This window comes from Chrysemys picta, chromosome 10 (genome assembly GCF_011386835.1).
Source record: "Chrysemys picta bellii isolate R12L10 chromosome 10, ASM1138683v2, whole genome shotgun sequence".
NCBI lineage: Eukaryota > Metazoa > Chordata > Testudines > Emydidae > Chrysemys > Chrysemys picta.
The window spans coordinates 76,182,054-76,194,269 of NC_088800.1; the positions used below are offsets into that span (position 1 = coordinate 76,182,054).

At 51.9% G+C, this 12,216-nt stretch overlaps 1 protein-coding gene across 4 annotated transcripts in view; it reads right to left on the reverse strand.

The window, feature by feature from the left end:
- Window positions 1-12,003, reverse strand: part of MICALL2 (MICAL like 2) — a 34,711-nt gene extending 22,708 nt beyond the window's left edge. For 3 of the 4 annotated variants that reach the window (XM_024102347.3, XM_065560059.1, XM_065560058.1), the window contains exons 1-2: window positions 11,089-11,370; window positions 2,126-2,174 (exon numbers count right to left, since the gene is read on the reverse strand). In XM_024102347.3, the coding sequence (XP_023958115.2) occupies window positions 2,126-2,174; window positions 11,089-11,231 (192 nt within the window). In that variant the 5' untranslated portion in view covers window positions 11,232-11,370. Of the gene's footprint in view, window positions 1-2,125; window positions 2,175-11,088 lie in introns of all 4 variants that reach the window. The other variant, XM_042853164.2, reaches the window with a different exon arrangement.
- Window positions 12,004-12,216: the final 213 nt, after the last annotated feature.

Genomic DNA, 12,216 nt, shown 5'->3' on the forward strand with positions numbered 1-12,216 from the left:
AGCACCCTCACAGAAACAAGAGAATTACCTGACCTCCCCTGCGGGACACATCCTAACGTACAGGAGTGGAGACGGAGAGGAACAGAGGGTGATGGTTTGATGGAGGGAGATACAGGGTGTGAAGGGCTGAGATGGTGGAATCGAAAGACTCAGACATGACTTCCAACCCCACGTGAGCCCAGAGTTTTAAGGAGAGGCCCCCTCATCACAGGCACAATGCTGCTGCTAAATCATAATTTAAACACCCTTACTAATTCCTCCGCCCCATGGAAACCTTCGCCCCATGCTGCCACGCTCCCTCATGATCCTGAGTGTGTCTCTCTCTCACACACACACACCTTGTCCCCAACCCAGCAGCTCATATCACACCTGGATGTGGGAGAAACCTGGAGTAAAGGTGGTCAAGGACATCAGGAGACAATTCCCAGGGGAGTAGGGTCAGCTATACACTATGGGGGGATCACTGACCACCACCTCTGCTGTCCTGGCTGCAGGGCCAGGCGTCACCCGAAAAGGAGGTAGCTGTTTGGACTCAGAAGAGAACAAGAGATGTGTTTGTTCACATCCCAGACTCACTCCAAGCAGCAGCGAAGCGAGCATGGGCCAGTGCCAGCCCTGAAGCGAACAGCAGCTGTATCCGCAGCCCATCTTTTATGGACGAAGGCAGGAAAAAAATTCCTTTCTTCAAGGGCTCATCCCACGCTTGGCTTGTGGAGCTAGCGCAGGGAGTGGGTGGGTGAGCTGAGCTCTATCCCTTCCTGGAGGAAGGAGGGAAACCGCAGCCCTAGCCTGACCTGGTCCCAAGCTGGAGCAGCAAATCCAGCAGGGACAAAGACTCTAGAACTGCCCCACTTTCTCTCAGCACTTAACTCTGCAGGAGGAAGGGCGGGGGGACCCCCTTACCCTCACTTGCCTCAAGCTACCTACCAAGTCCCTCTCTGATCTCTTGAAAGCAGCACATGGCCAGTACATTAATGCATCTCCTTCCTGGGGGTTTCTCCCTCCTTCGACCCCCCCCAGCCTCTGTGGTCTCCCGGCTCAGGCAGGGAGAGGGCAAGGGGGACTTTCTGACCCCCAGCAAGGGAGTCCACATCCACACCCGCCCCATAGACACACCAGGGGCAACGGGGAAACCTAGGCTCGCTCCTTCATTACACAGAGCACACACCACCACCCCCAGCCTGTCCGAGACGGATGTGGGGGAGCTCCCAGAGAGGACAGGAACAGGAGCCCTCCTACCAGTACCTTTATTGAAGAGCCTGTGGCACAGGGGAGCTCTTAGTTCTCTGTTCCCATACCCCAGCCCACTCCCCACGGCAGAGTACCTCCTGCACCGCCTCCTCCAAAGACCCCACTGTAGCATGGCTAGTCTCCACTTGAAGCCTGAGCACTGGCTGGAGAGACGTCCTATATGCCCCAGGGCAGCGCTCCCAGCCCTGGCTGCCCAAGGCACAGAGCACATCCTTAAAACGTGCTGACTTGGGGAGCAGGAACACATGCTGCCATTCCACCACCAGCCAGGCCCCTCTCTCTCTCTCTCTAGCATTCAAGCGTCTGCCTTCTCTACTCCTTGCAATAGTATCTATGAGCACTTCAAATGCGGAGAGCTGACCACCACACGGCCTTTCCAAAGTGCCTTTCGGCTCTGCTGGCTCCATAAAAGAAATCCCCTTCACTGAGAAGCCGGTGAGGATGGAGCAATCCATAGGCTGTTCCATGGCACAAGCTGCCCCGCTTTTCATTGCGAGCTGGCGGAGCGCTCCGTGCTGTACAAGACACAGAAGATGACAAAGTCCCTGTCTGGGGACCCCCATCTGAACAGAGGTGACAGTGCACAGCCAGTTAAGAAAGCTGAACGGCCTTACGGTGCTTTACGATAGCAGGGAAGCTGGAAAACTATTGCTAGAGTTACCAGAGCAGATGCATGTAGAATATGCCAGCGGGTTTGAGCGTGCTGTATAAACATGCTCCGTTCACTGAGTTACCACTGGTTAACTGTGATCCGCTCCAGGCATGGACAAATCGTGCACCATGCAGAGCACACCACACCACAGGGGAACTGGGCTGCCCCGGGCACAGAACACCATGATTAACAGCAGAAAGCAGAACTGCAAATCCCACTTACCAAAGCGTTGTTCTCATAAATGTTTTCCTTACTCAGGACGTTGAAGTCTCTGAAACACAGAAGATGAGAAAGAGTTTAGCTTGGCGTTGGTAATCCAGAGCACGCTGCTGTCGTTCCAGCTCCCCGAGACCCTCGCAGTCTGGCTCTCTGGGAGGAGAGTGGCAGCTTCCTTCCCACTTTGACTGCCACCAAACATACACCAGAAATTCCCTCGGAGGCCAGGTCTACACTACAGATTTATATCGGGGTCGCCACATTTGCTCATGGGTGTGAAAAATCCACACCCCTGAGCGACGTTGTTAAACCAACCTAACCCCCAGCGTAGACAGCGCTATGCTGACAGGATGGCGTCTCCCATTGATATAATCCACCTATGCCAACGGGGGTAGCATCTGCACTAAAGACAAGCCCTGAGACTCCTGTCGGTAAAGGCACTGCCGTACCTCTGGGGTCAAAGGTATGAGCTCAGCATAGGAGACTTCACCAGCACAGCTGGGACTTTCCTGCCATCTGAGACTGGAGCACCGTTTCAGCTCCCCATCTTCCAGTGCTGGCCTCCTCACCCTCAGAGTGGGCTATGCCACATCTGCTAAACATACTGCACATGGCTCTGCAGTGCGGGAGAGGTGAAGGCTTTTACCTCCTGCCCTCATGAAATCCTTGCTCCTTCCCCACACCCCCAGGGATCGCTGTTGGCAGACAGAGCACACTTCCAACATCAGAAGAACCTTGGCTCCGGTGCTCTCTTCCTCCAGCAGCCTTGGCAGCAAGAGTCATCCCCTCCTCCAGGAAAGCTGTGACTATCATGCACTTCTAGGAGACATCCACCTCCTGGGATCTGAGGGAGCAGCAGGTCCAAGTTCTGGATTCAAATCCTGCTCCCCACTCCCACCCCTTCTCTGCTGTTACATGCTGTACCAGACTTGGGCCTGAGCAAGAAATATTTTCACCTGCTGTACAACACGCAGATCAAGCAAGCAGAAATCATTTTAGAAATCGAGTTCGCTTTCTAACAATGAGCTGTTGCTCTTCTCAACCTGGACAGTGGCACCAAATTAACCAGTGCCATTGTTATTACTAATCAGTTTCTCTCCAGTTATCACCATGCTACAGTTTTGGGGTTGGAAACTGCAGTAGAATGTTTATAGCATGAAGGGGAACTTCTCATTAATTACAAGATAAAGAATTATTCACATGACGTTTTGCAAAAATGTGGGCCAAAAACTTGGGTTTTCTTATGTTCTTAAACAGCCCCCCCTTAATATACACCAATTCACCCCCCAAACTCAGGCAACCATTTCTATTTAAAGGGAATAAAGGACAATTATATGAAAAATCCAGGATAAAGCGGTCACACACAGTTCTATTCATAGCAAAAATGCATGAGTTTATATTACACACAGGATCGTTTGCATGACTGCTACTGAAAATATGGGACAAAGTGTGTCCTTTATATACACCTCTACCCCGACATAAAGCGACCCAATATAACACGAATTTGGATATAACGCGGTAAAGCAGCGCTCCAGGGAGGCAGGGTTGCGCACTCTGGCAGATCAAAGCAAGTTCGATATAACGCGGTTTCACCTATAACGAGGTAAGATTTTTTGGCTCCCGAGGACTGCGTTATATCGGGGTAGAGGTGTACTTAATACAAGACACGAACATTAAAATACATGAAGGACAATCACCCTGCTTCAAAGTTACAGTGAGATTTGTCCTTCACTAACAGAGGGGTTTTACAAATGCCAGTTGCTGATTTCAGATTTCAAACAGATCAGAGTGTGTTGTCTTTTAAATAATTTCCTTTCATTCAAGGCACAAACGGCTACCTCTTCTCTATTTCTCCCATCTGTATCCAGAGTCCCACCTTCCATGAAGAACTGAGAGTTCACCCATGGGAACTGGTGAGCTGGGCAGATGGAGAATGAGCTGGGACTTGATGGTGAAATCCCACTTCTGAACGCCCCCAAGAAGTGCATAAAGACAAGGAGCAACCCAGAATCCTCCACCCGCCAGGCTGGAGAATGGAGAAAGACTTGCCAAACTATCCCATTCATTCTTTGTCCCAGTGGGCTCCTGGGTGGGGATTTTCTTGCCGTACAATAGTGGCTTAAAAGGAGTATTTTATTTATTATTCTGCATTATTAAGGAAGCTGACTGCATCATTGAGACAACAATTAAAATCATCCTGCTTCACCTCAGACAAACCATATGGGTCTTTCCTACCCCTAGCCCAGGGAGCCAGTCAGTTACAAGCCCTTCTCTCACTCACATCCCAAGCGAGAGCTTGGATCACGCCAGTCAGTACAACTAACATGCAAAATGCCTATGAAAACAACAGGCAGCTCTGTGCCATGCACAGCCAACTCTCCCCTCACTGCAGGCTGTTTGCTGCTCATGCCCCCACGACTGCAAAGATAAAAGTAAGATGAACATCCAAATCTGTTAGACTGTGGAATGATCTGCCAAAGGGACGCATCGCTTGAGACATTTAAAGCCAGGCTGGACAAAGCACTTAAGAATATACTGTAGAGAAAAACCCCAGCACAGGCAGGAGTTGGACAAGATAACCTAGCAATTGTTTTACATCTCCAGCTTCTCTGATTTCAAGGAAGCTTGACATAGTGCTGAGGAGAGAGAGAGCAGCAGCTCAAGGAAGGTGCCCTCTCACAGCAAGTCCATAAGACTGCACTGAGCAACGGAAAGGCACCACAGAGCCAGGGCAAGCCCAGGCTTTGCTCTGTAGCTTTCAACCTGCCAAAGCACAGATGTGGGAAATGCAAAAAAAAATATCCGTGCCAGAGGTTTAAAATAACGCCGGACCCATTGATTTGGCATCAGTCACATTCCCCATCACCTCCATCTCACGAGGCTGCATTTCTGAATTCCATTTACACCAGTGAAAGTGGAGCCAACATCAAGGCTACGTGGGATGGCGCCTGGAGGGAAGAATTTGGGTTTCTCTCTGCTGAAGGATAATTGAGAAATCTGCTTGCAGTTCTCTCTGAAGAGAATGTACACAGCCAGGTTGTTTGGCGATTGTTCCACCTAGAGATCCTCTTCGTGCCATGTACCCCAAACGCCGTTTCCCTCATTGGCTAGTCATCTTAATGGCTAGTCTTATTAACAAGATTACATCGAATTTTTTCCCTGGGGAGTTGATCTTGTTCATGCTCTTTCTAGTCTGTAGTATCAGTTGCTCTCTGGATCAATTTATCTATAATCCTACAGGAACAACATTAATACAAAGGGAGAACTAAACCAGAGCCCAAGATTTCCCCACTGAGAAGGCAAAGGGGGACTCAGTTCATTGGGAAGTGAAGAGATGGTGGAAGGCTTGGGGCAGTGGGGAAGAATGGACTTTGTTCACTCAGGAAAGTGCTGTTTTGAGCCCCTGAACAAAGTTTTCATTCAGCTGGCTGAGCTGGCCTGTTCCCAAGGAGCTTGACAGCACATCGCTACTCCAGCCCTACCATCTGCACAGAGCTGCAGCGTTTGTCACAGGTGTTTCCACAGGGAAGATCCTGTCTGCTCCTGCAAGCCAGCCATAGGATGCAACAGCACAATGGGATTCCGCAGCTGCTCACCCTGTGACTGAGACCAGGAAGCAACCCAAAGGCTGCCTGTGGAGTAGAGTGACCAGATGTCCCGATTTTATAGGGACAGTCCCGATTTTTGGGTCTTTTTCTTTTATAGGCTCCTATTATCCCCCACCCCCTGTCCCGATTTTTCACACTTGCTGTCTGGTCACCCTACTGTGGAGAAAGATCCAGACAACGCCCCCATGTCTCTACATGGGGTTCCCTAGGAACAGTGAAACCTTCCCAGTGCAAAGGTAGTAAAGGCCGTATAACAGCACAGACCTCGCATAGGAGAAACCTGACCTGTTCCTGCACAAATGGGACCATCTCTTTGCAGCCAGCTTTTCCACATATGACATGCTTATCCTGGCTACAGCGAGGGCAGTGGAGCCCTAGGTTTATGCCCATGCACAGGGGCCCATGCACGCGCGCACACACACACACACACTGGACCCATCAACCACCAAGCTACTGGCAGACCAGCTCAAAGGCCATGGATATGGTCATGGAGAATCGGTTACAGATAAAAAGACGTGGGTGCAGCCCAACAAGTCTTACTTTGCCTAGAGCTCGGTGCGGCCTTGGGTCAGCCCTAAGCAGTAGCACCTAAAATGCAACTAACGAACAAAGCGCAACCTGAACGGTGCTGAAGTGCAATCCATGCCCGTCCTCTAGTTTGCTATGTATAGAAAGACAAGTGTGGGTGAGGTAATATCTTCTCTTGGAGCAGCCCAGTGAAACTGCTTCTGCGAGGACAGAGGCGGTTAGCCTCTCTAGTCTAGTGGCTCCAAGAATGCTCTGGTTCAGTGGTCCCCAATGCGGTGCCCGCGGGCGCCATGGTGCCCACCGGGGCATCTATGTGCGCCTGCGTACTGGCCGGCGGACGAGCATCTGCCAAAATGCCGCCGACAAGCAGCGTCATCCAGAGGCGTCGCTGCTGAAATGCCACCGATTTACGGTGGCATTTCGGTGGTGACGCCTCTGGATGACGCTGCTTGTCGGTGGCATTTTGGCGGCGACACCTATTGATGTTGTCGCTTCTCGGCGGCATTTCGGCGGATGCTCGTCCGCCAGCCACGGTCCACGATAGCTCGTCGTCTGGCGCCTACCAGACAAAAAAGGTTGGGGACCACTGCTCTGGTTTGTTGATTTTCCAGGTAACAAGGAAGACAAAGCAGGCAAATTTTATGACTCTGCATTCATATGCAAATTTGCTGCTGCAGTCTGATTAGGCTCCCCTCGCCCTACCCACTCCACTCCTGTCTGCCTCCAAGCCTTGCTGTCCCCTACAGAGCAATCTTGCCTGGCTGTTCTCATTCCAGCTAGCTGATAACGCCCATGCTAAGGTCTCCTAGAGAATAAGAGCAGACAGCTACTGTTCACTGCTCACCAGTTCCAGCCATCCACCTCTACCCAGCCTGCCAGGGGATTTCATACCCCCTCTAAATTCCTATATGCTGACCTATTAACAGTCAGCGACCTAGGAAAGAATATCACCCATGGGCAGCGGGGAAGAGGGAAGGAAAGAAGACAGAGCTTAATCAAAACCTTTCCACCAAAACGTCCCTAAAACATCTGGAACTAATACCAGAGAGAGCGAACGACAGAGCACAGTTTCTCTGCTTTTCCAGACTCACTGATCGGTACAGACTCAAAACCCACTAACAGGGCTAGCAACATCACCCTTCCCCCCCCAGGCTGATGCCAAGGTGAGAACACTGCAGAGTTCACATCTCGGATCCCCCCGCTGGGAAGCATCACCTTCTTCTGAGAAGAATAAATTAATGCTCTATATTCGTTCCCCACCCACCATGGACACAAACCTTCCTGGAGCGGTGTATGCACTATGGATGCGGGACGTTAAGAAATCTTAATCTATTGGAGTGAAAGGGGAATTTAATTCCAAAATCATTCAGTCCTGGGTTTCTTCCCTAACAGAGTCCAACGTGCCCTAGCCTCCTAGAGCACGTGGGGAATGCAGTTCTAGTTGTATGCAGGCTGCCCTGTGCACAGGGCGCATAGAATCTCTTGCCACTGCTGCCTGACCTCAGCTAAATTTGGAAGAAGTTATCCTTCCCTTCACATGTTTTCTGGCCGGAAAAAGGAAGAGGGAAAAGACATGATACCAGCCTCCCCCCTGACCTATGGACTGCAAACCCCAGAATAGAAAACCTTTAACAATATTGCAGTTTGCTGACTGCCTGAAGTCTCCTGCTACTCCCCATGCCTCCCGGAGCAAGAAACACGCTCTGGATAGCATGCCCCCAGAGCTAAGATCTCATCTGCCTAAGCCAAGAGAAGAATGTTGCAAAACAATCCCTGCAGATTTCCAGATCAACACTCAATCCCTGATTTATAGACACAAATTAGCTCTGTTGCAAGGGTACCGAGCTCACAGATTTGCAGGAATTTAAAAGAAAATCCAAGCTACTGGAGCTTCCCATGGCCTCCTGCAACTTCCAACAGCAAGCGTGTAAAGGTATCATCTCCACCCAGCAGCACCTCAACCTCCCAATCGTACACTAGCTGCTTTGTTGTGTGACTCTGCTATTGTTAACATGAACTGGGAGACCAGACCCAAAGGCCTTGTCATAATTTCACCTGCACGTGTCCGTCTGAGCACGGCTGCACCTGAAAGGATCTGGGGCAGAATTCAACAACAAAAAACAGGGAGAAATCACAAGTGTTTGCAGCTCTAGCGAAGAGAGAGATTTATTTAAAGTGTGTCTATCCCCTGCTCTAGACATGCAACCTAAGCATTATACCCACCCACTGGACTGGCCAACAGGGACATTTCCCTGGAGCTCAGGTAGCCAAGCCCCTGCCCAAGCGTCCATGTTTGATACGGCGTGACATACATTCAATACAAGGCCAGCCAGGAGGTGAGTGTCCGGAAGTCACACAACACACTGCCCCAGGCATTTACTGTGTTACTGACTCTGGATTAAAGGCAAGCAGGGAACATTTAGAGTCCTGCAGAGAACCTCCAAGAAAGTAAACATGGTGACGTGGCAAGAAGCAAACAGAGCAAGGCAATGGCACCTGATCAAATAAGGGAGGAGAAACGAGTTTCAGAAAGACTGCCCTGGACTGGGTGGCTGCTCCTGCCGATCAAACAAGCCATTCATTCACGGGTGACAGCCTCTTTAAAGCACGGAAGCAAAGTTCAAGGAAACCCACAGCCACAGGAGAGAGGTAAGAGGGGATAGACGGCCACTTTCTTAGGTTTAAGCAAGAAGTGAGACACCTGTAAGAGAGGTGTCACAGGACCCTCTGTTGCTCTCTGTAAGAGAGGCTGCCCCACAGAAAACTGAACAGACCACACAGGACAGCCTAGGCAGGAGGGCACAGTCCAAGGAATTGGAGAAGAGCCCCAGAATAGAAGAGACAACCTAATTCCTTGCCAGACTGACACGTCCTACCACAGGGGACCCAAGTACTCCAATCAACCGGACAGAGCAATTCTCTCCCTGCCCCCCTGCTTTGTTCTCACACTTCTTGTGTTACTAGCCTTCAAGCTAAAGTTACACAGTGAAAAGAACCCAGAACGCAACTTCAGGGGCGGCATTCAACACTTCCTTTCAGAACGCAGCTCTTGAGTCAGACACCACCAGCAGCAGGGCAAGACAAGACCTAAAACCTATGGGACAGGCTGACCAGCCTGGCCTCCTGGAGATGCCCTTTGTGCATAATGAGGTCACTAGGAGTTGAGGGCTCCCATTCCCTCACGCCATTGGGCTCTAAATCGTGGTGACAAGCAGGCAGCTACTGAGTGCTGACTGGGGGTTGACAAAGAGCTCTTCTAAAAGCAGCCACTCAGTCTGTGTTTCCATGGAAGAGGCAGTGAGACGGGGGAGGGAGAAGAGGCAGTCAATGGAACGAGTAGTTTCCTTCCAGCCTGGCTCCTTTAAGCTCCCCAGCATGGAACCCTGCCTGGAAATTCCCGGGTTTTTGTTGTTGTTGTTTTATTTAACTAGCGTTTATTGGCTAGCTAATAATTGATGAAATTGCCATTTGGCGCAGCATGGAAAGTGGAGCCTAAACAAACATTCACTGCAAAGAAGGAAACATTTCCCAACTGGCGTTTCAACGCGTTTAGCAACAGAAGGGACATATTTTAACTGTTTATAGCCCAGCCCCAGCCTTTCCCCGCTGGCGGAGGAGAAGAAAGGAGTGTGTATGGGGAGAAACAAGCCATTGGCTTGGAGGTTTTCTGCTTGCAGGACAGCACAACTAATTCAGTGAAAGGACTGCCAAAGCAGGACACCATCTAACCAGGGCGGGAAGGGAGGGAGACCCAGTGCCATCATTACACTTGAGCATTGTAGACAGACAAGGTGGGGGAGGTGATCTCTTTTATTGGACCAACTTCTGTTGGTGAGAGAGACCAGCTTCATGTTTGAAGACGAGCTCTCTGTAAGCTCGAAAGCTTGTCTCCCTCACCAACAGAAAATATCACCTCCCCCGCCTTGTCTCCCTCGTAGCCTGGGACCAACAGGGCATACAGTAATGCAGCAAGCACTCAGCAAGCCCCCAGCCACACAGGCCCCCCCGAACACGAGGCAGCAGGCCCAACTGGACAAGACCAGTCGCTGCCATTAACTAGACACTGAAACTCCCACACTAGGCAAAACTTGGCATTTAGTTTATCGCACACCTGGACTGAGCTAACATAGCTGCTAGCACCAGAGAGCACCTCAAGGAGCTGAAAGAGATGGCATTCAGGACAGCGCAACCACCCTGTAAAGGCCACAATGCTCAAGCGCAGCCTGAGTCCCAGTTAATGCTTCGGGACCCTACCTTCTGACTCTTCCCCCGTTGCCATGGTCCTCGGGACCCAGACTCACCAGTCTCCCTTGCCCCCGTGCAATAGGGCAGGACAGAGAATTAACTCTCAGCCGGATTTCTTCCAACATCCCAGGTGGCACTCAGGTGGGTACTATGCACTGAAGTTCCATGTGAAAGGCAATGATACCTAGCATAGAAATACATCCCTGCTGCTCCCCGTCCAACACTCCAGCCCACCAACCCCCCTGTGCAACAGAAGAGAGATCCAGTACTGAGTGTCGAGAAACATAATTGTTCATGGGAAGCCTGAAGCGTCTATGGAGTCATTCAGTGCATGGTCCTGCCAGGATTTTCTGTGGGGTTTTTTCCAGTCAAGTTTTAAATGACTCTTAGTTGCTTTAAGATGAGCAACAATTTCTATAACCTCAGTTCCATGACTCCTTAGTGTTTCTGGCCTAATAATTTACAAGCAGGCCACCAGATTTACATGGGAGACAGAATTTGGATCTAATGCAGGAGAACTCATAATGCAAGATACTAGAAGGAACCAACACACAGGAGCGGGAGCACCTGAAGCTCCCGGTTACTCACATGAGGTCTGGTTTGTGCCGATGAAGGATGGCACAGAATGCCAGGCCGTCCCGGAAAGAGGTGGTCATGTTGGTGATGCTGACATCCCGGTAGCCTTCACACTGCTGCTTGCACCACAGCTGCAAGTTTTTGATGGCTGCCATTCTGCGTAGGGGGGGCCGTCAGAGACAGGGGTTAGGCAAGTACAGGAGAAGCAAGGCAGATCCCGGCAGCGATGCTCCCAGTGGAAAATCTGACATCCAGAGCAGCACTTGGCAATGCCAGGAACTGAAGAGCCCCAAACTCCACCAGCTTGGTTCTCTTATAGACCCAGATCCTCCAGCTGCTGCAAAGTGCTTTTGCTACCAACCTCCCAGGCCGCTTCTGCAGGCAAGAAAAGGAATGCTGCAACCAGCCCCCGCCACGGCTGGAGATGCTGGCACAAGCCCTCCCCCTTCACTGCTGGGGGTGTGTGTAGACAAGGCTAGTTCCTGCCCCTCTCACGTCACTGCTTGGGGGTGTAGGCGATGCTGGTGCAAGACCCCCCGTCACTGCTGGGAGGTGCAGGCGATGCTGGTGCAAGACCCCCCGTCACTGCTTGGGGGTGTAGGCGATGCTGGTGCAAGACCCCCCGTCACTGCTGGGAGGTGCAGGCGATGCTGGTGCAAGACCTTCCCCCGGTCACTGCTAGGGGGTGCAGGTGATACTGGTGCAAGACCCCCCGGGTCACTGCTGGAGGGGGATGCAGGCGACGCTGGTACAAAACTCCCTCCTCCCTTCACTGCTGGGGGGTGCCGACGAAGCTGGCCCCAGCCCGGCTGTGTCTAGCGGAGGGAGCCCACAAAAGCCCCAGACGGTATCAGGGGCGTCCCGACTCCCAGCCCCGGACGCGGGGAGCCGCCGCCGCCGCCGAGTCCCGCTCGCCGCCCAAGGCGCAGCTCGTCCTGCAGCCCCGCTCCGGTGCCCGCGGCTCGCTGCCCTCCCCTGCCAGCGGGTCCCGGCTGCAGCCTGCTGGGTGTGCGGGCAGGAGCCGCGCCGCGGCCGGATCTGTGGGGAAGAGGCGGGGAGAGCGCAGGGGAGGGGCGGGAGGAGGGATCAGGGAACCGGGCGCCCCCCCACCAGGAGAGAGACCCCTTCCCTGGGGCAGGG